General features: G+C 42.9%; 1 protein-coding gene and 1 pseudogene across 4 annotated transcripts in view; one reads left to right on the top strand and one right to left on the bottom strand.

The window, feature by feature from the left end:
- Znf385d (zinc finger protein 385D) overlaps window positions 1–26,150 on the bottom strand; it is a 997,469-nt gene that overhangs the window by 124,866 nt on the left and 846,453 nt on the right. For all 4 annotated transcript variants that reach the window (XM_008833156.1, XM_008833158.1, XM_008833159.1 and 1 more), the window contains one exon: window positions 588–698. In XM_008833156.1, the coding sequence (XP_008831378.1) occupies window positions 588–698 (111 nt within the window). The remainder of the gene's footprint in view (window positions 1–587; window positions 699–26,150) is intronic.
- LOC103734277 overlaps window positions 6,178–26,150 on the top strand; it is a 120,540-nt pseudogene continuing 100,567 nt past the window's right edge.

The following is a 26,150-nucleotide window of genomic DNA, read 5'->3' as shown; positions in this document are numbered from 1 at the left end:
GCAGGTTGTCCACAGAAGTTTCATTCTTTGGGGGCGTTAGTAATTGAGGTCTTTCAAATTCTCTGCTTATTTGTTAAAACTTCTGAGAGTCCTAAACACATACAGACACACACACACACACACACACACACATGCACACACACACACACACACGAACACACACACAGGGTTCAAGGAGGAAGGGGACCGTCATGGTGCGCAAAAGAATTAGAGCCAAAAGCATAGTCTTGAAAACTGACTTCTTGTCATTCTTCCCTCTATTGAAATCTTCAATAGATTCAATAGGTCTTAAGTGTAACTATCGCCTCACAGACAAAGTATACGATGTGCCAGCGTTCCTGAGGCACCAAGAAGTAAAACAAAGCACTAAACGTCAAGTATATACAGTCGCACATGCAGGTTTTCTATAGTAAATAACCAAACAAAGTATAATAAACTCTCAAATTAAAAAAAAATACAGTGTTCAAAGCTGTCTTGGAATTTGGGAATTCGCAGGTACTAATGAGGAAAAATGTTTAAGAAATCTTTTCTTCCACAAGACTAGAGTCATAAAATATTTTTCAGTGAAAACTAAGTGATGCACTCACGTCGGAATTAAATCTCAACTGGCAAATGTTGCATGAGATGATTTGCTTTCTCCGATGAGGAAGGGGAACCCCGAATGTGTGATTGATCACAGCTTTCTGAATAGGGTCCATCTGCAGTGAGGAAAAACAACACACAGAAATAAAGCTTGTCAGTTCCATGGCAAAGCAGCCTGTCTCGTTAAAGAGCCAATCTGCACAGCTTCAATCTACTGCTCACATTATAAAGAACATTTCCATTCTAAGAAAGGGCATTTCTATTTTCTTGGGAAACAGATAACAATAGGGCCGAAGCGCAGTGTGATAAGGAGGTGATGAATGGTCCCCTTAGAGTCTGAGCACTAAGCGTTTTCTTCATAATTACCACTGATAGATAATACTTACGTATAATTAAAGGTTTTATCAACATTCACATTGTGGCTAGTGTGAGCAGTATCACACAGAACTGTGTTTATATCATTCTATAAACCTGAATTTTAAAAGAGATTTGGTCAGGTGAGCAACTATGAAAATAAAGTATGTACCCTTATCCAACTTTACTTTATGTTTTAAACCCTAAAAACACAGCATGCAAGTCTTTATTTACAAGAATAGACACATAGAGCTTATAATGAGGTCATCTGAACATCCATTATTGACCACCTGTGTATGTTACATGCCAATCTCATATGGATTTATATGGGAATAGTCAAAGAATTTGGGCCAGAGGTCAGTTATCTTGCTCCATCCCAACCCAAGACAGGACAAGCAACTCCTAAGTTCAACATCAACAGTCCAACTCTAATAGACAACAATGCCCTGCCCCCACTAAATGTTGTCCTAGAGGCCACACCAATGAGCCCCAACCCTTAGAATCAGATCAAAGTTTTGATCTGCTCCCCAGTTATTGGGCAGGTGTTTTGGTCATCTATATCCATGTCTTAAAGTTGGGATGAGATGTAACTGTGATAATTCATAAAAGTTACTCAACACAGTTCTGTGTTCTTTGAGAAAATGATACATATTGATGACTGCAGGCTCTGTTACAGTGTAGGCGCAGGTGAACTTGAATCCATATTCTAATAAGCATTGTCGGAACCCCACCCATTTGTCACATGACCTTTTAAAATACTTAAAGTATCATATACATATACACCACAGATACACATCTATCCTTAACTTCTATTGAATATTCCATGCTGAGGAACTCTTATTTCTTAGTTTGGTGGATTTGTTGTCTTAGTATCACTATATAGCCCTGACTAGACTTGAACTGACCATGTAGCTCAGGTTGGCCTCAACCTCATCACTCTTGCATGCTGGGAATACAGGTGCATGCCACCACACCTAGGTAGGAACTCTTAATTCATGTTCATAGGTCTTATGAGACTGTTCTTGAGATAGTTCAGAAAGGAGGTGACACACTAACAGCCAAGAGCTTGTCTCAGAAAAAATGCCTAAAATCAGTTTAGTGCTCCACATTGTAGCTCAGTAATTCTCCCTGTGGTAGAATGAGATGTCTCCCACAGACTCCAAGTATTTGAACACTTGGTACGCTGATGTGATGGTGCTGTTTGTGGAGTTTTAAGGAGGTGTGGCCTTACTGGAGGAAGTACGTTACTGTGGCATGCCTCAAGAATCCACAACCTGATCCCATCTGAGCTTTGTCCTCTCTGCCCTGTACCTGCTTGAAGATGTGAGCATTTAACTTTGGGCTGCCTCCTGCCGTGCTACCACACCATGATGGACTCTGATCCTTCTGGAACTCTAAGCCCCATAAACCCTTTTTCTGTAAGTTGTCTTGGTCCTGATGTTTTACCATAGCAACTGAAAGTAACTGATATACTCCTAAACAGAACAGGGATAGATTTCACATTATTAGAGCCAGTGAACTGGCCAAGGCTGTCTGCTGGTCGGTAGGAGAAAGTTTCTGTGTCTCCTACATCCACAGGTCCCTGTTTGGCAGTATAGCATTAGTAATGCTATTAGTAATGCTCAGTATTTATGAGATGTCTTCTACTGATAACAAACCCAGCTTAACGTTTCCATATGCAACAGTTAAACAAGGATCCAAAGAACGCATGAGAATAATCAACTGTATTTTCTGGTGCCTTTAAATTGATAATCTGATTTAGTCATCAGTAATCCCAAGACTCAGGAGGCAGACCAGGAGAACCAAGAGTCTGAGGCCATTATGTGATGTATACTGAGGCCCTGTCTCAAAGAAACCAAACCAAACCAAACACATTCCCTTTTTCAGACTCTGGGTAAAACGTAGGCTGTTGCAATAATATGTCTGTTCACCTCTATTATTAACGAATTATAGTATCACCCCCTCACTCACTGCTCTTTCCTAGCACACCGGTTATTTAATCTATTTAGGTATTATTTACATATAATACAAGTCACCAACGTTTAGTGTACAGTAGATGAGATCTGGGAAGTCACACCTTGACTAAATTCGCAGAGAACATTTGCAGTGCCTGAGATCCCCCTCCGAACTGCTGCTGTTATGGCTGTCCTCAGATACCACCCAGGAGACCCAGACAGCCCTGGTTTGCTTTCTGTCACTAAATTTCATTTTCTGTGCCACAGATATGCAGAGAGCTTTGTGCATGGCAGGCAAGTCTTCCTGTCAATAGATATTTCCCTTTTCCCTAAGTTCATGAAAACAATTGTACGGAGGGGAGTTCTACCTCTAACCCATCAAGGGTTGTCACGGTTCTCCTGCAATGATCCTTTGAAACAAAATGTCCTGCATATTTATATCAAAGATGCTGTCTGAGTGGGGCTGGAGGGATGGTTCCACATTTAAGAGCACTGGATGGTCTTACAGAGGAGGATGCAGATTTGGGTCCCAGAACCAATATGGCAGCTAACAACCACCTGTAACTGCAGTTCCAGGGGATCCGATGGCCTCTTCTGACTTCCACAGGCACTGTATGACTCTGGTGCACTTATATATATGAAGGCAATACACTCATAAAATAAAATAAAATAATTTTTTTAAAGATGCTCTCTGAGGAGATCTAGCGCTGAGTTTGTATCGCTTGCTGGTGGGTGGGGTCTTACATTTGTCTTTCAGTAACACTGAGGGAGTAGTGACCATTGTCTTCCAGATCTATGTGGGAAAAATTTGAGCCAGATGCTCCATGCAAATGTGGCATGTTCTCCAAATTCAATTCTTTTGTTTGAATTGAAGATACTCTGATCACTGTGGCTATAAAATCAGATTTCAAGATGCAAAGTGGCACATTCTTCTTCAGCGATCATTTTACTTCCCATCTACTTCATGGAGAAAAACATTTAACTGAATTATATCTTAGAGACAGATTTCACAAAGAAGAAGTAAGCCATGAAAAGGAATTCTATCTTATGACTCTAGGAAACTAGTCGAACACCACAATTACAGTCTAACACCTTTAATAATGAAAAGTGATAAAGGTGCCTTATACACGAAATTTATACTGCCGTTTACACTGCGTTGTTATGAAAGGGCAAATTAATGACCTAAATTAATCACCAGTTCCAGTGCTAAGTATTAAATGATGTACATGATGTTGAAATAAAGGAGCCAAGTACTCTCATGTGGGGACACTCACACAGCCACACAGTGACCACTTTGCCCCTGGTTATAAATATTCACCGTTATAATAAACTACATGGTTTATAAAAAGGTCAATTAGTACTTCTGGAAGATCTTATCTGTCAAAGCAACCACATCTTGTGTGTGTGTGTGTATGTCTGTGTGTGTGTGTGTGTGTGTGTGTGTGTGTGTGAGAGAGAGAGAGAGAGAGAGAGAGAGAGAGAGAGATCATCACGTGTTCCATAACATGAATCAAAGGCAGCCAGCATGTGTGGGAGTCTGGAACAAAGGGGTTCCTGGGTGGAATTAGCTTTAGACAAAAGCAGGGTCCTAATGTAGATGTATACACAACAGACAATGAAAATCTCAGAGATGGCTTCAGTCAAGGTTTAAATATGTGATTATGTGATTTCTTTCATTAATGTAACCAATGTTTTGCTGTTTTGTTTTCTAATCTGCTGTGATTGTCCAGTAGAGTTTAGAAAATAGTGATGTGAGAAAAAAATCCATTTAGAAACATGAAAAATGTAAAAGTCTCCACGTAACGTGAAAAACACCGAACTGAAATTGCGGTCTATGGAAACCCCACGGTGGTGTCTTTAGACACCCAAACCACTGTACAGCATTCAGTGAGAATCTTCGGAATGGGAAAATCCACCTGGTGAATAGTGGCGTGCTTGTCTGATTTCTAAATTGAGATATTTCGAGGGGTGGAATTTCTAAATTCTTTATTTTATATCCCAGACACAAACAAACCGAGAGAAGAATGATGGTCTGCCCTACTGCTATGCTCTCCCCATATCTAGACCAAAATTCAATTTCGAACTCAGCCTATGGCCCCATTTAAAGCCAAATGAATGTGTTTTTCTTCATTTTGGAATTAAGGCCCTTTGCATTTCTATCTGAGGCCCAGGTGTTCCCCACCTTCCCTCTGGGCTTTGTGGTAAATGGATTTACAAGTAAGCATGCAAGGTACTCATCCCAGGGGCTGCGGTCCAGTGCTGGGTGCTCCACTCCCAGAGCCCACTGTGTTTGAGCGTGGAAACACTTGACCCTGTTTTCACTCCAGACCTCCTCACCCTTGGTTCTATTATTGCTGTTGCTTTCAGGTTTTAAATCAAAGAATAAGAATTTAAATGTCAGGAAGTTTAGGAGAGTGGAAATGTCCAGGTTGCCCCTTCACCTGATATTTCTGTATAGCAATCACTAGCAACAACAATTCTAAAGGTCACACTAGCAGGCATTTCCTGAGAGCATCAGGTCAATGAGCAATATTTCCATCTTAGCTTCCTGAAGACTTCTCTTTGTCTCTAGTGGCTGCCACAAGTGCCAGCTGTCACTTGCAAAACTCCCAACATGCCTTAGTGCTCAAGAGAACCATGATCACACAGTGTTCCATACATCATCATCTACAAATGTGCTGGTTCTCATGACCAAATCAAGACCACAAGAAGGTGCGGTAGTTACTTCTGCAATTACTATAAAAGATATGAACCATTTATGAACCCTAAAAGCCACATTAAAACCAGCCTGGAAGGTATGCCCGTCGGCGCAGTGGTGGACTGCATGCTATAGAATGTCCAACAGCTTTGTGATTGAATTGAAGGCCTGCTCCACAGGGGTGAAAGTGATCAAAGTGCATTGTATTCATATATGAAATTGTATTCATATATGCAATTCTCAAATAACAGATAAATAAGATAAAATAAACGCACGAACCATAACTAGCCAAAAAATGTGAGCCAAGGACCAGAAACAGGTGCAGCCCGCTCCCCAGAGAACGGGGAGAATCAGGATGTGTGGCAGCCCTCCTATTTCCCACCAAGGCTCAAACAAGGCTTTCATCCAGGAGTTCTGAGTTTTCACTATGTGCACAAGGCAGAGGTGACCACTAGCCATTTCCTCCTCCAGCTGCTTTCCACTCTCCAGAGGTCACTTGACTCAAAGCCCCACTCTTGGAATCACATGATTAGACTCTCCGCGGCTGGGCCTCCCCCTGCATTATGAACCAAGGAGTTCACGGTGAAAATGAACAACATGATCCTCCAGGAGGATCTTGAAGAGTTGGAGGCTGCCTTGCACAAACTGAAGACCGAGGTCAGCAGCCACATTCTTGACTACACATACTTAAACCTTGTGTTTTTGAAAATACAGCCTGACATAGCTGTAGTCAATGCACAGACTCTCCATTTTCCTATTCACTCATGAATCAATAATATGCATCTTCCCTAAACGACTGGGCCACAGTTACTTGACCAATCTTTGTTGTTGGGCATTTACTTTGTCACTATTTTAAATAGCGTCACATTGGTCATCTCTCTCTCTCTCTCTCTGTGACATTTCCCAAGATCCACAGTTTCTGACAGCCAGGAAGAACTGCAGGAATTGTATTTTGTTCTCTTGCTCTAGTGACAAGAAAGACCATGAAAGGTCACAGAGGTAAAGCTCTGGTGACAGAAAAGGGATAAGACACCAGTTCCTTGAGGACTGGAGAGATGGCTCAGTGGTTAAAAGCACTGGCTGCTCTTGCAGAGGACTCAGGTTCAATTCCCAGCACCCACATGGCAGCTAACAACCATCCTAACTCCAGTTCCAGGGGATCCGAAACCTTCTTCTGACCTCCATGGACACTGCATGACACAGGCACATTTACACACATGCACGCACTACATTCATACACATAAAATAAAAATAATAAACATTAAAGAAACCAGCTCCTCACATCCCAGGTGTAGGATCCTTTCCTCTTTGCCCCTAAATCGGGAGAAACAGAGTTAGATGTAGTATGCAATCCTTCTAGATTTACATATCAATTGTAGTTGTTATGATTTTTGTTAGAGACAGAGACTCTCTATGTAGTACAGGCTAGCCTCAGCCTCCTGCGTACTGGGTTACAGATGTGTTATACCTGCCACGGGTAGTTGTTTCATTTCACTCTTTTCAAGGCTCCTTCCTGATCTCCAGAATTGGGTAACTAGAACCACAGCCAGGATGTGCCTAAATGTTTCTCTTCTCCTATGTGTGTATAGACCCTGCACACAGAATTCATTAACACAGCTGCTTCTGCTGTGCCCATTTCTCAACGATAACTGTAGGCACCCCACTCCTTTCCAGAGGTAGGAACTCAGAAGGAGAGGACTGAGTTGACACTGGTGATCCAGAGTGTCCCAGGAAGGCAGAGTGAATTCAGCCACACGATAGTTAAAAGTACAGATGAAGAAAATGATGAACGGTAAGAGAAAGCTGTGGCCGACAAGGGAGATTCACCACTGATAAAGGCCACTGGTCACAACTGATGACGTCCGGGGTGTGGGGGTGTGGACGGCATCTTTAGTCCCTTTCACATAAGAGACGTTTAGACATGAAGGTATTTGGATTAGAATTTCGCAAGAAACTTCTACACCTGTGATTTAAATCCAAAACCACTAACACCTTTCTTTTTTATTATATCATTTATTGTGTGTGTGAGAGAGAGATTGTGTGTGTGTGTGTGTGTGCGTGTGTGTGTGTGTGTGTGCGTGCGCACATCCGACAGCCTATGTGTGGGTGTCAGAGGACAACTTGCAGGAGTTGCTTTTTCCCTTCAACCAGGTGGGTTCTAGAAAATCAAATTCATGTCATCAGACTTGATAGTCAAATGCCTTTACTTGCTGAGCTGTAACTGTCCCTAACAACTTTAATTTCAATTAATGTATTCTTTCATTGGCAAAAGAAAACATTTGAAAAACAAAAAGACGGATGAAATGTGTACAAAGATAATATAGTCCAGATATATACATGTTTTAGAAATCATGACGTAAAGAATAAATAAATACCAGTTGATGCGTGAATGTCCAGTCAAACCATAAAATGCACTGCTTATTGCCAAAATGAAATTTAAAGCAACAAGGATAGAGTTTTTACGCAGGCAGTTGGCGGAAGTAAGCCTGGCATCAGTGACTGACAGCCCTTAGCAGCGCTGACAGCGACTCTTGCACGGGAACTAAACAGGAACCACCGTAAGAGCTCTGGCTCAGGCGCACAAGATCAGCAGGAGGAAATTCCTCACAGTTGGTCTGAGCTAGCAAAAATCCTGTAAAGTCTAACACTTCTGGATAACAACAGGATAAATGGTAACCAGACAGCTGCAAGAGAACACAGAACACAAACTGCAGGACACTTCTTGGGACTAAAAGAATGTGCACTATGACATCCGTATCAAACGAGTCCTATCCCCAAGGCTCAGAAACGTCACAGAAGAGGGGTTGGAAGACTGTGAGGATGGGGAGGAGCGCTGTGAAGTGCCGTCTTCTAGATGTGACATGGCTGTCACACCCACGTACTCACAGCAGCTGCGGTTACCTGCACAAGATCAAGGCAACCAAAACCCCAGGATAGACTGGGTAGATGATCTGTAGGCCCCACCCCTACTTAGGAGCTGTTAGCAGTGGACAGTGGCTGGGGGACGGAGAATCATTATGTATTGAGAAAGTGAATCCTGGGAGGTTCCCCTGCTCCACTGGTTGGCCCCGCACTCACGCACATAAGAACAGTACTAACCAGAGTTAGTTTATTGAAAATGAATGAAATTAGGCTGGGGAAGGTTGTGGGGCTGTGAGAGAATTTGGAGTGGCAAAATGGAAGGTATGAATAATTTCATTTATACATGTATGAGATTCTCAAAAAGAAAGAAACACTTTAAAGTAACAAACAGAAAAGCAGACAGATGAACATCTCTGATATACCAACAGACCCTGAAACTGTCACATCTGCCCTAATCCCAGCACCTGGGAGGCAGAGGCAGGCGGATCTCTGGGAGTTCGAGGCCAGTCTGGTCTCCATAGTGAATCCAGGCCAGCTGGGGCTACAGGGAGACCCTGTCTCAAAAAGATCCGCACTGCCCCCAAAAAGAAGACTAAGGAGGAAATGAGGGCAAGGCATTCTGAGTTCAAGGCCAGCCTGGTCTACATAGTGAGTTCCAGGACAGCTGGGGCTACAGGGAGACCCTGTCTCAAAAAGATCAAAAAAAAATTTTTATTTTCCAGCCAGATGTAGTGATGCAAGCCGTTCATCCCAGTACTTGAGGGGCAGAGGCAGGTGGATGTCTGTGAGTTCTAGGCCAGTCTGGTCTCCATAGTGAATCCAGGCCAGCTGGGGCTACAGGGAGACCCTGTCTCAAAAAGATCCGCACTGCCCCCAAAAAGAAGACTAAGGAGGAAATGAGGGCAAGGCATTCTACCATCATACGGAAATCACATGCTCAGGCCATGGTCAGCAAATCCTGCTGAGGAACAGAAGACCAGAGAGCAGCTGTGTCCTGAGGAGTCTCAGTAGGAACCCTGGGAAGTCCTGCCCCAAGGGTCAGTGCTGAATGTTCTTTGTATGCAGCAATTAGCAGAGTGGCTCAGGGTTCCTTGGGGCCAGATAACCTATTGGTTGCATTGCTGAATAAACTAAACCACACTGAAGCCTCACATCAAAACAGTTATCAAGTTCTGTACAGCATCATGAACACCAGGAAAAGCTGCTTAGGCTAAGGAGGTGGAGGGAGCTTATTCTGCGAAGAGTCTCTGAATGCCAGCCACCAAGCAGAGACCTGTGTACCCTACTGTCACCTAACAAAGGTGTAATGCCCAGCAGGGTCTCTCTGCTACACATTAGGGTCAACATCAGATTGTTTTCCAAAGCATATTGGAGAGAAGCTAGCAGCCATCCAGTTTCCTTGATCAGCTAAAGAGGACAGTTTTGTTGAAGAGAATAAAGCTTGAACAGGCCCCAGAATATAGGACACATCTCTCTGTGGGTGGCGTTCTGTATTCGCTGAGTAAGTTCATGAAGTAAAGTAGAGACAGTTCACTGTGAAGGTGGGTCAGTAGAGGGCATCCTTCACACTGTTTCTCTTAAAGTTACCTAAGCATTTGAGAAATTGCGTAAAACCAGTATCATAGCCTGCCTATGGACCCCCATCCTCCAAGATGTTTAACTGGAAATGTGGACTTTTAATGACAACATTTCTCACTGTATGCCTGGGCACATCTCTGGACGTTGCCTACATGTGGAAATTCCTGTGGGGGGCGGGGGGACAAGATCTCACCTCCTTCATACCCTGTGTGGTTCTGGTCCCTCAGACCCAGTGAGCTCTCTGCAGACCTTCCACCTTTAACATGGCTTCCCATAAAGTGAATGAGAGGAGCTATACTCTGAAAGTCTCTGAGACTAGGTAGGGAGGAAAAGGTGATTTCATTCCATCAATGGGCTTTCTTATTTAGGAACATTTTTCCTATCCAGAAAAAGTTAATAGTCTCCTTTCTAAGTATTTTATTTCATGTGTATGAGTATACTGCCTGCATGTATGTAAGTGCACCTCTGTGTGCAAAGCCCACAAATGTCAGAAGAGGGCACTGGATTCCCTGGAAATGGAGTAATGGGTGGTTGTTAGTCCCCATGTGGGCACTGGGAACTGATAAACCTGGATCCTCTGCAAGAGCAGCCAGTGCTCTTAACTGCTGAGCCCAGCCCAATAATACACACATACACACACACACACACACACACACACACACACACGCACGCACGCACACACACACACACACACACAAAGAATGATAATAATATGAACCCTAATATCAACTGTGGAGATGACTCTAGCTTTTAATGTCATCACTTTAAAAGCCTTCATCAACATGCATAGACTCTTATTTGACTTGTGAGTTTTAACCACAATCCTACTTCTTACAGCCACACAATCTCTTTCAAAGACAATGTGTGTGACATCTGCCTGCACTTGGGGGAGTCGGGCCACAGTGGTCTTCAGGACTGGCCTCTGAGTAAGGCGCAGACAGTTCACCAACAACTCCACAGACGGGATTCCATCGCATGAGACCCCAGGGATCACAGCTAGGGCTGCTGACAGAAGGAGCGAATGTACTTGAATCAGAACCCACGATGCACTTGGCTCCTGGATAAGCCCTTGGACTGTGGTGGCTCTACTTTGAGTTGGAAATAGAGAAGTAGACTTTTGAACACAAATTACAGATAGTTGAATTCCAAGGATATTTTCTCATTGTGAAAGATGACCTTTATACCTCTGGTGTTAAATTTCTTTGACAGAATTACAGAACCAGTATATTGACAGATGTATTTATGTAGATTGTGGCTTAAAAGAACTGCAACTTGCAAGTTTTCAGTCAATTTCCATTTAACATTTGTTTTAGGAATATATTTGTGAAGGCCAGCACTCAGGCCTTGAATCCCTGCACTCAGGAAGCAGAGGCAGGAAGGTATCTATGAGATCAAGGCTAGCCTGGTCTATACAGCAAGTTCCAGGTCAGCTGGGGCTCCAAGGAGACAGGATCTTGTTTGTAGCGCAGACTGCTTTGAATTTGTAGTCCTTCTGCCTCAGAGTGCTGGGGTGACAGGTTCACTTTGCCACCATGCCCAGCTACTATGTAAGTATGTGTTTCCCAACGTTGCCAAAAAATGAAGTCATAGAGAGTTTAAAACAATAGGGATGGGGCTGGAGAGGTGGTCAGGCAGTTAAGAGCACTGGCTGCTCTTGCAGAGAACCTGGGTTCAATTCCCAGCACCCACAGACTGCTAACAATAATCTGTAACTCCAGTTCCAGGGAATCTGATACTCTCTTCTGACTTCTGGGGGCATTGCATGACCTGGGTGCACTTACACACATGGAGATAATGCACTCATACACAAGATAAAAGTAATAAAGAATAACTAAAAAAAACCATGGATGTGTTATCTCAGTTCTGAAAGCTCTAAGTGCGAAGCCTCTGGCAAGTTCTTGCTTCCTCTCAAAGCTACAGAGGACAATCCTCCAGTGTTGGGCCGTCAGCCTCTGGCATCCCTTGGCTGATGGCTGTGCCACTCACTGGTCAGTTTTCATGTCACACTTCCTCTGTGTGTGTCTCAATGCCCAGCTTTGTCCTATTTATAGTAACATTGGCCTGATTTGTGTAGGGGCCATGCTAGTAATCCCATTTAACTTGTTCACATCTGTAAAGTCCCTACTTCCAAATGAAATTGCATTCTGTACTGTGGGGTTAGGGATTCAGTGTACCTTGTTGAGAAATAAACCAACAAGGTAAGAATGAATTATGGAAATCTGAGAGGTACCATATGATTCTCTTCAAGCACTGATTTCAGGATGGCTTAATCAAAGGCTAAACACATGTTAACATTATTATTATTAATTATTAATTATTATTATTATTACTTTGCCTGCTGACTAAAGGGCAAAGTTTGACTAAAGGACAGATAAGCTAGAATGTTCTAGCCAACACAAGCAATTCCACATGGAGGGCTTCTGTGATCCCTGGGGACCAAGAACAAAGAACAGGCTCCAGAATTGATACAATCAGGGATGAGGACAGAAAGAATTGAGCTCAGCTCTTTACTGACTAACTGGAAACATCTTAAGGTCGTTTTGAAATGTTACAAAATGAATGTTGGAAAGTCTGTAGAGAAAGCAAACAAGGGCTCGTTAGCAGGAACTATGCCATGGTTCTCCTGCATTTAACTGTTTGGTTAGAGGTGAAACACAGATTGTGAGATAAATGCTTCAAACTGTCCATTTCCCCCATGTTTCTTTGTAGACATTTTAAATCTTTTTTTAGGAAGTCTGAAGCATTCTGGAGTGGCTCTTCAACAGACACCTCAGCAGGTAATTTGTGTGATCTCTTCCAGCATAAAAATTCCCAGACACACACACAGACACACACACACACACACACACACACACACACACACACACACACTCTGTGTATGGGATCATCTGAGCCACTCACAGAAGGCAGATGCATGCTCTTGTTTGACTATGAAGCATTCCTCAAGGCTCAAGTATTTGATCACTTTGTTCCCAGCTACTGGGGCTTAGTTGAAGGTGGTGGGTCACAGGGGTGAGGGCTTCTTGGTTTTAACTGGACCCTGGTGCCACTCAGCCGTTGTACTTCCTGACTGAAGATTCGATATAGACAGTTGCCTTACACTCCTTACATGGCTGTGCCCGCACCATGATGGACCGTTTCCTCTCACACTAGGAGCTAATGCAAAACTGCCTACTTTTAGGTTTCTTTCAGCTATTTTAATGCACTTTGGAGAAAATCAGCTAACGTGCGCTTCTGTCTCTAGGTGCATGTGTGCATTGTGTGTACATCTCTATGCACATACACATTTATGTACTATTTATCTACTATAACTGATCACCCAGTTTCTTGCAGAAAATCTTCTGCTCATGAGTTGGTATCACTCAATTTCTCCTAGTCTGTGTTTGGACTAGACCTGGCATTTTCTTGGGTGAAGTATTCATTCAGTCATTTATATCCCAGCCTCTCTCCAGAGGTGGCCCTGGTGTTTCTTCCTCTTATCCAGTGCTGTAGAATTCAAGCCACAGCAGCATTTATTTAAGCATACACCACCTTCCAGAGCAAGTCCGGCCTCCACCTTCCAGTCGTCTTTGCTGCAGACACTCCTCCAGCACTACAGACCTGGCGGGCAACACCACGTGGCTGCTGTCTTATGTTCTCTGAGGCCCCTTCGTTCTCCAATTTTTATTATTTTAGTACCTGTAAGGTTTCCACCCTTCCATTCAAATGCAATATTTCCAAGGAGACTCCTCTAGTCTCTGAGTAGACAAGTCTAAATCCCCTTCCTCGACATCCTTACCATGTCCTGCACATTCTAGAATATTGTTCGCCATGTGTTACTAAAGGAAATTGCTTATATCCCGCCCCCATGCAATTGAAAAAGAGGTCAGATGTTTATTTTTGTAAAGGTCACAAACAGTACTTAATAAAGGTTTACTTTTGTAAAACATAATTAATTAGAGATGTAAAATAGCCACACTCCTTGACTGTCAATCATTTTAAGGAGAAAGAAAAGTTGGTCTAAAATATAATTCTTATTGGGAGATTTGCTGTTTGTAGAAAAATTTCATCATTTGAGGCATCATTGTTTTTGAGCCTAATTCCAAATAAACAGCAGGTTTAATGTACTTAGCACATATTTAAGCTGATTATTCTTCAATCCTGACTGTAAACAGGGAAGGATATAGGAAATTTGTCAAAGGCACAGAGCCAGGGGTCCTAAACAAAGCACATTCACCTTACAGTTAACATACTCTGAGGGTTGTCTAAGAGGCCTTGGCATCAATTCTATCAAAACCACTGCTTGCCTTACCTGATATGTTTTCCTGAGGTTTCAGGGTTTCCCTGTCTTCTTACCGAACGGTCCTATAAAGATATGGCATTATCTCACTTTACAGAAACTAAGGAATCATTTGCCATAATCATCTGTATTACTAGGCTGTTCCAAGATTAAAAGCTTTCCTAAGATCTGCTGTCCTTCCTACATGCCTCACTGACTCTCAAACCTGTAATAGGAATAGGAAATTGAACTTTTCCACCCAGTCTGAAAACTGGATTTGATCTGGGGATTTGGGGTGTTTGCAAACCAACAGGTAGAAATACATACACATAGATTAATGCATAGCTGGTCAGCAAAGCTAAGCCAGAACAACCTCAAGTAGACAGGGACATTGTAAAGTATCCCCAATCATTAACTTGATTCTACTTTAACACACTTGTTTGTGTGTATGTGAGTGTGCATGCGCCAGTGTACAAATGAAGGTGAGAGGGAGGGTTGTGGGAGCTCTCACCCCCACTCTCTAGGTACCAGGGAGCAAACTCAGGTCACCAGGCTTGGCAGCATGAGCCACCCTGCAGGTCCTAACATGCTTTTACGACACTGCAGACTACTTTTCATCCTCAAAGAGCTGCTACAGCACCTGGCCCCCCTCAGTGTTTCTCTCCACTCCGTGCCTCCCTCCTGGCTGTTCTGAAGGACTCATGATGAAACTAGAAGGAGGAAAAGCTTAGGTCTGTTATAGGTTGGCCAAGCAGTCAGTAACACATCCTGCCTCCTGTAGGTCAAAGAAGAAAGAATCAGGGTACCTAGAATGCCAAGAAATTCCTGAGATCAAATCTACCTGGTCTCCAGGCGAAGGGGACCCAGCACCTAAGAACCTCAACCCTGAAGGAGTGGTGTCCATTCTAGCGCACTTAACACTTTGGATGACAGCCATCTAGACACACACTCAGGTTTGAAATGTGCAGACTTGCTGATGGTATACCGTGTGAACAGTCGTATAAACCAGCATCTAAACACAACAATGGAACCATTCTCCCCGTGGCCCTAAAAGGGCTGCAAAAGCTTCATGGCTTCCCTCCCACGAGTGCACAGCAAGCCAGGATGGAGAAAGTCTTCCCATAATTTGAAAACTAACATATTTTGTGTTCCCCACACTTTTCAAGCTTCCTTTTTTGGAAAACTTGGAATATATTGTGCTAAAACTTCCATTTATTAAATAACGCATAGAGTATAACAAATTAAATAGTACCAAACTGTTGGGGAACCCTGCTGTTAAGGTCGGCTCCTTTCTCAGCAGGAACTTCCTGCCTGACTTACCTGGAAAGTGCCACCAAGCACCGATGCTTGGCCTCATTTAAAACACGACCTTTCGCATAGTTACCTGGAGTAAAAACTACCCCCAGGTTTTTTCTATGTGATAATCAGGCATTGCCTGGTAGTCTATGATAGGATCTCCCTACCACATGTAAATAAAGCACACTATGAGCACCTATCAGCTAAGGCATTGGCTGCTGCCTCCACACTATATTTTCCCTAAAAATCCCACTAAATAAACAGAGCTGTTTCACTGAGTCTGGAGCTGTTTGCATCACTGAACCTGCCTCCCCGGAAGGGCTTTCTTCCGTCAGTGCTCACTGGCCATCCTGACCCTGCTCGTCGCTTCTGCTCCCTTTGTCCTCGTGGAGCGGTGGCCAACGACCCACGAGGAGAGGGAGCAACCCCACACCAAATAGCTTCAGATTTAAACATACACACACACACAGACACACACACAGACACACACACACACACACACACACACACACACACTTTTCACTCTGAAATTGCCAGCCCACAGAGGACCAGAGTTCAGTTCCCAGTACCTATATTGGGTTACTCACAACAACCTGTAACTCATGCTTCAGGAGATCAGATGCCTCCTCCGGCCTTCACAGGCACTGAATGTACGTGCATATATTACACAGATACACACATACACATAATTAAAAGTAAAATAAATATCTTTTAAATGCTATTCAGAGGTAAATGCTCACAATGTTTATATTTTTTGAGTTTCATTTTCCTGCCTGCTGGTATCATTAACAGCATGCTAATATGTTTAGAAATCTAGACACTAAAAAAATTAAAGTTTAATATATAGACTTCACCAGAGTGCACCTTTCTTTCCACACAACTGTTCAAGCTTGTATTAATTTGAATACGGTGGTCTTTTTACAACTATGCCCCGTATGCTTCTACCTAGAATCTCAAATCCACTGCTTAGAGTTATATATTTTCATAGATATGTTTCTCTCTCATTTTCAGTTTTAATTACACTTCCACTTTCAAATTTTCACAATTTTCCAACTGAGGTAGTCTGCTTTTGCTTCAAGCAAGCTAATAATGAATGCCATCACTGTTTTGATTTTACGAGTGTTGGTGTGTGCTGGCCGGATGGCATGACAGGATTCCATCCGTTGTCCTACCACTACAAATCTTGGCTCATTCCAAAGAACAGCTTTGAGCAAAGTAGCAAACTTTTCAGTCATCAGTTACTTGGAATTCAGTCTTACCTCTGCCTCCTGATTTATTAAACACTCCTTTCTGAATGTTTCTTTTCTCCCTTATTTTTATTTACATCATAGGGTTTATGCCTTAATATAAAACCAAAATTCCTCTCCTCCATCAGTCCCCATCTCCTGCCCTTTCTGGAGCATGCTTTCTGTTTCTGCCATGTGCGGTCCCACCTGGAGACCGACTGAGACTTCCCTCTTGGATCCAGCCTTTTTCTTCTCTCTAGTTTTCCTCTCTACCCAGACATCTCCATTCATTCATTCATACATTCATTTTTATTTGATGTGTATGGATGTTTTGCCTACATGCATGCAAGGACACCCATGTCCTGTAATTATCACAGACATCAGAAGAGGGTTTTGGATTCCCTGGAACTGGATTTACCCACCCATGGTTGTTAGCCACCACACAGGTGCTGTAAACCGAATCCTGGTCCTTTGCATGAGGACTCTTTATGGCTGAGCCACCTCACCATTACCTTCCAGACACTTCCACCACTGCTTTGGTTCACGGGAATTCTTCAAGCTTCGGTTGGTTGGAGACTCAAGACATTTCTGTTCTTTTTAAAAATATTTTATCTATTATTTTTATTTTTCATGCAATAATGCATTGCCTGCATGTGTGCAAGTGCACTTGTGTCATGCAATGCCCAAGCAGGTCAGAAGACAGTGTCGGATCCCCTGGAACTGGAGTTACAGACAGTTGTTAGCCACCATGTGGGTACTGGGAATCAAACCCAGGTTCTCTGCAAGAGCAGCCAGTACTCTTAAGCACTGAGCCATACCTCCGGCCCTAATACTCCTGTTCTTGTACAGCTATTTCTCCTGCTTATAAATGGAAATGCATACATATGATCCTGGTGCTATTTGAACTAAAACTAGACATGTCTGGATGTGGTTTTTAAAGCTTTATTATGATTTTTTATATATGAATGTTGTGCCTGCATGCATGTATGTGTAGCATGTGTGTGCAGTGTCCATGGAGGCCAAAAAAGGGCATTGGATCTCCTGGAGCTAGAGTTACAGGAGGCTGTGAGCTGTCATGTGGTGCTGGGAATCAAACCTGGTTCCTCTGCAAGAGCAGCAAATGCCCTTAACCACTGAGCCGTCTCTACACCCCCCAACTCTGAGTCCGCTTTAAATAATAAATCTCTTTAAGAAGTATCTGAGATCCTAGAAATGTACTCTCCTCCCAAATACCTTTAGTATTTAACCTCTGTAAACTAACATTTCAGGTATTACTGCTGCTCATATTTAATTATACAATCTACTCCATTTAAATCATTAGCTGTCTAAATAATCTTCTAACATGAAGAACATGGTTTAGGATCATGATGCTTCCTGCAAAGCCTTCTGGGAGTTCTCAGCACAGCTGTTTTCCTTCTACCATGGCAACAGTAGGTGATAGCTAAAACTACATTTCCACCCTTCCTCGTTGCTGCAATGGACTTTGAATTTCAAGTCGATTTTCTAAGCTAGTTCTCCAGACCTTGCCAAATAACAATTATATTTTGTAAAGAAACCTTGGTTCTCAAAAAAGAAGGTAATAGCAAAAATAAAAAAGGTAATCATAATAAAGAAGGCACACTAGTGCTGGAGAATTCCGCTAATTACCTGACAGAGTAACCTGGCTCCCTTCCAGACCTCAGCACTGAACACAAGGACGTCAGGGACCAGGTTTCACCCAAAGCTGAATTTCAAACAACTGCAAAACATTCACCAGATCAGACCATGTACTGTGTGAGCATCTAGGCCAGACTTCCCAGAGCCCCTGGGCCTCCATTACAGAGGTCCACAGAGGAAGAAAGTCAGGTCTACACAGTTCAAATAGGTGGAGGGGGCAGCTGAGAGGGGGCAAAGAGGAGATGAGATTGGGTCTGAAGAGATACGGTGTCCTGAAGTACAGATCTGGAGGTGTGGGCATGGGGTAACCTCCCAGAATGCTCACCAATTGAATTTTTAAGCAAATTTCTTTTCTTTTGCTATAAGAGATTTGTTTTATTGATGTGTGTGTTTGTGTGTGTGTGTGTGTGTGTGTGTGTGCTCAGAGTGTGTGCACAGCCTGTGAGAGTGCACAGGCCTGTGAAAGTGTGGTGACAGAACATGGCATTGGTTCCCTCAGAGCTGAAGTGACAGGCGGACTTGTTAAGTGGTTGCTGGTGTCTAAATCCAGTCCTCATGATTGTGAAGTAGACGTTCTCCCCAGCTGAGCCATCTCTCTAGTCCCAGCTATTAATATTTTGACCTTAGGATAGGGAGCATTGGGGGTAGGGTATTAAATGAAAGAATCTATGTAAAGTGTTAGAAACAGAGCCAAGCATGTTCTAGATCTATAATGCTGCTTGATTCTCAGAAGCCACCACCCTTCGGTTACTGAGGTCTGGTCCAGACCTGAGGGAAAAATAACAGGACTTCTTTTCTGTATATCCAATGGTTAAATACAGAGCCATTAAGAATATGTTCTATAGTCACTGTTGAATGAGAGATTAGATACAGAGTTGAGAGAATGAAGAGAAGACAGATTGGGCAGGTTGAGAACTTCCTAAGGTTTTAAGGAAGAGGTTGTGCATGCCAGTGTGCAAGAGGACTGGGCTGGTGACAAGATGCACGGACAGGAGATGTCTTCTGGAGCCCTGGGAAGGTTGGATCAAGCATGGACATGCTGCCCAGCATGAGCATCCATGGAGGGCTCAGCTCTAGATGGGACACCTACACCACACTCTCTCCTATATGGTTCAGGGAACACTGCAGTAGTGTAGGTCGAAAGATCGTAAGGGATGGAGGCTGGGGAAGGACTTCTGCAAAGTAGCATCATTAGAATATGACAGAGCCCTCCCTCGTGAACTCACCACAGCTGTCGTAGCCTGCGTAAGACCTACACAAGATCTAGTCGGTCATATATCCAGCATAGATCGGGAAGAGACTCATGAATCCATATCCATAGCTAAGTAGCTGTCAAAGTTGAAGGCTGCTGCAGAAGGGAGAGTCTGTTTTCTTTAGGGACGGAGATCCTAGTAGGTTGCCTTCTGCTCCCGTGAATGGCCATAGGTCCATGCTTGTGCAACAAGACTGTACTGAGCGGACTCGGAGGATCATGAAAAGAGGATATAAAGTTGGGAGGAGGCGTTGAAGGGGGAACATGGGTAGATATGACCACAGTGCATCCTGTACACGAATGAAATTCAAATGAATAAATGAAGGGAATAAATGTAAATGGAAGGAACTCAGAAATACAAAGGATAAGTAACACACATTTCAGATTCTAATGTGGAAGTGTTGAATCAAAGAGAGGAGCAAAGAGCCCTGGGACAGAGTGGTGAGGGCCAATTCTCCCATTCCAGTGAGTCCTGGAAGGCATCAATGAGTGATAATATTTGAATTGGATGAGTAGAAATTGTTTAGATAGAAAGGGATAAATGGCAATTATAATAGAAATAGCTTAAACAAATGGAAAAAATAATATGAAGTTATTGGCAAACTTTAAAATGCAGCCCCTGGGCTAGAGAGATGGCTCCACGGTTAAGAGCACTAGCTGCTCTTGCAGAAGGTCTGGGTTTGGATCCCAGCACCCACATGGTGGCTAACAACCATCCTAAACTCCAGTTCTAGGGGATCCGGAGCCCTCTTCTGATCTCCACAGGCATTGCACGCCATGGATATACTTACATACATACAAGCAAAACACTCCTACACATTAAAATAAATATAACTATATAAAAAATTTTAAAAATATTTAGGCATGAATTGAGAACACTTTGCATGGAAAAGATGCAGAATTATGTGTGTGTAAGATAACGAAGACACACACACAAAACATACGAATATATGAACGTTGGCATTTATATTCAAAGCAACGTTAGAGTAAGGGGAATAATCCCAATCATTGGGTTCAAAAGTGTATACACAATATTTGGATTTTGCAAAAGTAACTTAAATAAGAGTGAAAAGGGACAAGATCAACCTGGAAGAAAAAGACAAACCAGGAGGTTGCAACCATCATCCCTCTGGAAAATCAGTTTCACGATTCAGCCAGTAACAAGTGGGAAATGGAAGGGGGAGTTGGAAGGCTTTGAGCAGATGGGGTCTAAGTCAGCATCATCTTCTTGTGATAAGTAAGGGTCCAGAAAGGCCGATTCTTTGCATTTCAGTCACTGAATGGACAAGAACATTGGCCATCACATGAATAAAGAAAGAACAGTGAACTGCAGAAAGATGTGTGGGTATGTGTGCGTGTTGGGCGTGTTGAATTTTATGTGTTCACAGCGGGTTTATGAGCCATGTAAGATGCCAACAGGAAAGAGCACAGGAGGCTGAGAAGATTTGAACTATGTTTGTTCTCACCATTAAAACTGAAATATTTGTGACATCACTGGAAACCAAGTATTGCATGATAAAAACGAGGTAACTGAATAAAGTTAGAATACAGAACTACAAAGAAATTCTGGGGGAAGCATGGAAGTCATGTGTATCACAATGCAAGAGAGGGAACCAGGAGGTGAGAGGGGAGGTAAGGGTGGACCAGAAGCTGCTGCCTCATGGCCCAGGGAAGATGCAGAGTTTTCTGAAGCAAACATTGACCCATACCAAAGAAAGGAAGAGAAGAGATGCTTTGGAAATCCACAAAGAAAGTAACTGATGAATGCAAAGAAAAAGACAGGTAGCACAAGATGCAGAAGCTGAACACGTCTCCTGATGCCTGACTCTGCAGGGTAAAACGGGTACCTTGAGCCATGCCTTTACCCCCAGGATGGCCCCACAGCCCTCACATGCTTCAAACCCAGCTATGGCTTTTGTGGAGACAGTGATTTTTCCACTGATGTGTCAGTTGTGTACAGGAATCCCCGTCGCTCTATGACTCAGAGGGCAGGGAATAGGCACCATCTTGAAACAGAATCTATTCTTTGATACTGAGCTGCTATGGGGGCTGAGCGTGGGGGGCAATCACAAGATGCAGAGGTTGAATTAAATCTGCTTTTAAAAGCTCTAGGAATAGAGACCACCCTGGGAAGGAGTTATAAAGGGCATGGGGATCATATATAAGTTCCAAATTGCAGGTGGCAGGAGGCTCCACACAAGCACTGAGGTGCTTAGGGAGTGGTGAGCCTGATCTGAGCTGCTGGGAGCAGATGGCATCAACTGAGAATAATTACAGACTAAAAACCCTGAATGTGAGGTTCACTAACGGATTAACCTCTGGAGCCATCTATCTGACAGTTGCTGCAAAAACCCTAAGGCAGGAACATCAGCTGACCGCTCAAACCCATGCCTGCATCCCTCCAGCAGGGCGGTAAGACTCAGGAAGGGGACTCAGCAAAAGTGAGAGTGCAGGAGACTCATGTAACCTCAAGTCAGACAGAATCCCAGAATGGACGGGGAGGGGGCGGAGGTCCAAGCCCTAACTGAAGAACTGTTCAGAGCTCCAACCACCAGGGTTGGGAGAGGTAGCTTCTGGGGCACGGAGTGTCAATTTTCTTTAAGACTGAGACTCTGGACAAGAGGACCAGGCTTCAGTGGATAGACCAACACCAAAGGCATTTGGGAACGTGGGTTTGACACTAGAAATAGATTTCGATGGGTATGCGTATAGATGTATAAAACAGAGTACGTGAAATCTGGCAAACACCCTGTACTTGTCCAATACAGACAACACCAGCATGAGCCACCGGGAAGTTAAGCTCAGCTGATTCCCTACCACCCTGTGCATCTACCAAGCGTCTCCAATTCCAAGGACGCTGCTCTGAGACATCCTCTGTTTCCTTTTCTGTTGGTCTCCTCCCTTTCTAGTCTTTTTTCTTTTAATCCTGTTCTTTCCTCTTTTCTTATTTTACATTTAGCAGCATTTTTACTTTATCATATTTAAGCATTGGTTTTAGAGATTTAACTTTTAATTTGCAGTATATGTGTGTCTGTGTGTGGGGATGTACATGAATACAGTGTCTGTGGAGGCCAGGAAAACGTGTTAAATCCCCTGGAGCTGGAGTTACAGGTGGTTGTCAGCCACCGTATGTCGGTGCTGGGAACTGAACCTGGATTCCTAACATAAAATGTCATTATTTTAAAATTTCACTTCCTTCCCTCCCTACCACCCTCCCTCCCTCCCTTCATTTTTGCTGACTTATTTTTTCATTACTGGGCAGTCTCTTTTCCTCTTTTCCCTTTTTATTTGTTATGTTTCTTGTGATTATTTGACTCTGTGCTCCCCCATCTTTATTTCCTCACTACTACACGTTAAATAATATTTTGACCTGAGTTGATTGGTTTATCTGTATTCCATTGCTTTTGTCCATTTGGGTAAAAACATATTTGTTCATTTTTATTCCTGTTTTACCATCACCTAATTTGGTTTTCAAGCATCCTTATTATTGGTAAATAATCTGAGTCTTTTCTTCTTCAAAATACTTTCTGACGTCTCGGTCTCCTTGCATTGTGCTCCCACTGTTGCTTCATTTCCATTCACCGCTCCTGTCTCTGATTTTCACCTTTGCTGCCTTCCTTCTTTTTTTTCTTTTACTATTTCCCCCTCTACCCTAAACCACGTCTAATTTTCACAGCATCGTGTACCATCTGATGTCACTGCTGTAACCATGTAATCCTGAGTGGTTCTGAAGCCTGAGTCCTCCAGGGCATGCTACACACTGAGATCACCAAAGGAAACCAACAGATGTGCAAATGCATCCCAGAGACATAAGAAATATGACGGATAACTTTGCCAAAAGTTCATACCTCTTCACCTATGGAATCAAGGCTATGGAAACAGATGCAGTATCAGCGAATATTTCAAAAAACAATGATCAGTGGCCTCCAAAGGATATAAATACACAAATGAATTTAATCTATGATCTGAAGAGGACAGTCAGCAAAACAGAAGCGGAAAATCGAAAACATGAATAAAAATTCATCAAGGAAATTGGAATTTTGAAAAAATATCTCTGAAATATTGGAAATGAAGAACTCATGAACCAAGATTTAAAACAGAAACCACATGTCAGGGACTGAGTGATGTCCAGTGATTAAGAGCACTGGCTGCTTAGAGAGAGGGCTCAGTGGTTAAAGCACTGGCTGCTCTTGCAGAGGACCTGGGTTTTGTTCCCAGCACCTACATGATGACTAACAACCATCTGGAATTTCAGTTCGAGGGGATCTGATGCCCTCTTCTAGCCTCTCTGGGCATTGCATGCATGTGGTACACTTATATACAGGCAGGCAACACACTCATACACATAAAATATTAAAAATAACAGATATTTGAATGGTATTAGAGCTCTCATCAGGAACCCTAACAAGCCCTGAGGAAAAGAACAACCAAGATTGCTGAACCTGGACAAACCATCATAACATTTGAGTAGGGTCATCACAAGACAAGCTGAAGCTCAGATAATTCATGTCCAATGACCAAGTCAGCAGCACAGAAAATAGTTAGAGGGCTGCTTTACACAGAGGAGGAAGACAGACGCAGCGGGACACAGGAAAATGAGTCCCACCATAGGAAGGCATGAACAAAGGAGAGGGGAGAAGGAAGCCATCACGTCCAAACCATCCACCCGTAATAACAGGGAAGAAAGACAAGAACAGTCAATAAGCCAACCATCCAGAAATACAGTAAAATCACAGGAATCAGTAAACATTTCTCCACAGTAACCTTCAATGTAGATGACTTCAGTTAACCAACAAAGAAACCCACAGTGTCTGACTGTATGAACAAACTCTACCTCATTCTTTGAAGGGTCATGGTATTAAACTGACTCCTAATGATTTATCTCTGTACCTGTAGATTAGCACATTTTTCAGCCAGAGAAGCTTATTTCTGCAGAAGACTGTGATTAACACAGAGACACACATGGGTCAAGGCACAGAGAATAAAAGGGGTGGCTCAGTGTTCTGTCTCTGCCAAGGAGTTAGATGCTCTTGTAACCACTGGGAACCAGAGTCGGTTTTCTTTAAGAATGTGGATTCTGGGGGCTCAGTGGTTAAGAACACTGGCTGTTCGTGCAGAAGATGGGGTTCAAACCCCAGTACTCAGACAGCAGCTAATAATTGGCCATAACTCCAGTTCTGGGGCTTCAATGCCCTCTTCTGACCTCTGCAGGCATTGCACGACCCAGGTGCACTTATATATATGTGGGCAATCCAGGCATACACATAAAAATAATAGATAAACTATTTTTTTAAAGAATATGGATCCTAGTTGGTCTACCATCCTCCAGGAGATGGCCCCATGCCAACAGTATACAATCAACACAAATTGGACTTGATGGACTTTTTTTAAATGTGGACACCAAGTTGTGGGGAAAGGAAGTGGGTGGATATGGGTGGAGCTTGGGGAAGGAGGGTAAATATGATCCAAATGCATTATACGGGATTATTAAAGAATTAATTTTAAAATACGGTTAATTTAAAAAATATCTGTCTTTGTTTCAAAAAGAAAAAAAAATAAAAACATACCTTAGAGGAAAAGACACTGATAGACTCAAGAGTGGAGGTGGGAAACAAGCTTCCGTGGAGATTCGATTTCAACCAAACTCAGAGTAAAGAAATCGTACACACTATCCGAAGGCATGGAGCCCCAATGTCATAAAATTATTGTCAGAAAATGTCTGATTCTGATACAATAATACTAGACTTCAGGGTTCCGTTCTCATGTTTAGATAGGCCATCCAAATCAAGATTCAGCAAGGACGGACCAGGGAGATAGCGTAGCAGATAAAGGCGTTGCCATCAAGCCTGTCAACTACAGCTTGGTTACTGGGACTCACATGATGAAAGGAGAGACTGACTCTTGTAAATAGTCCTCTGACCTCCAGATATGCACCATTACCCAGGTGTGCATGTGTACATGCACACACAAACAAATGTAATAAAAATAAAAACCAACAAAGAAAATTGAGAATGAAACTTCCCTACAGATCAGATGGACTAACCAGTAATACCTACAGATCAGACGGACTAATCAATAATACCTACAGATCAGACGGACTAACTAATACCTACAGATCAGACGGACTAACTAATACCTACAGATCAGACGGACTAACTAATACCTACAGATCAGACGGACTAACTAATACCTACAGATCAGACGGACTAACTAATACCTACAGATCAGACGGACTAACTAATACCTACAGATCAGACGGACTAACTAATACCTACAGATCAGACGGACTAACTAATACCTACAGATCAGACGGACTAACTAATACCTACAGATCAGACGGACTAATCAATAATACCTACAGATCAGATGGACTAACTAATACCTACAGATCAGACGGACTAATCAATAATACCTACAGATCAGATGGACTAAC

The sequence above is a fragment of the Nannospalax galili genome, unplaced genomic scaffold, assembly GCF_000622305.1.
Source record: "Nannospalax galili isolate Female #2095 unplaced genomic scaffold, S.galili_v1.0 scaffold215, whole genome shotgun sequence".
NCBI classification, from domain to species: domain Eukaryota; kingdom Metazoa; phylum Chordata; class Mammalia; order Rodentia; family Spalacidae; genus Nannospalax; species Nannospalax galili.
Note: the sequence above shows the minus strand (reverse complement) of the source record. Positions and strands in the feature narration are given on the sequence as shown.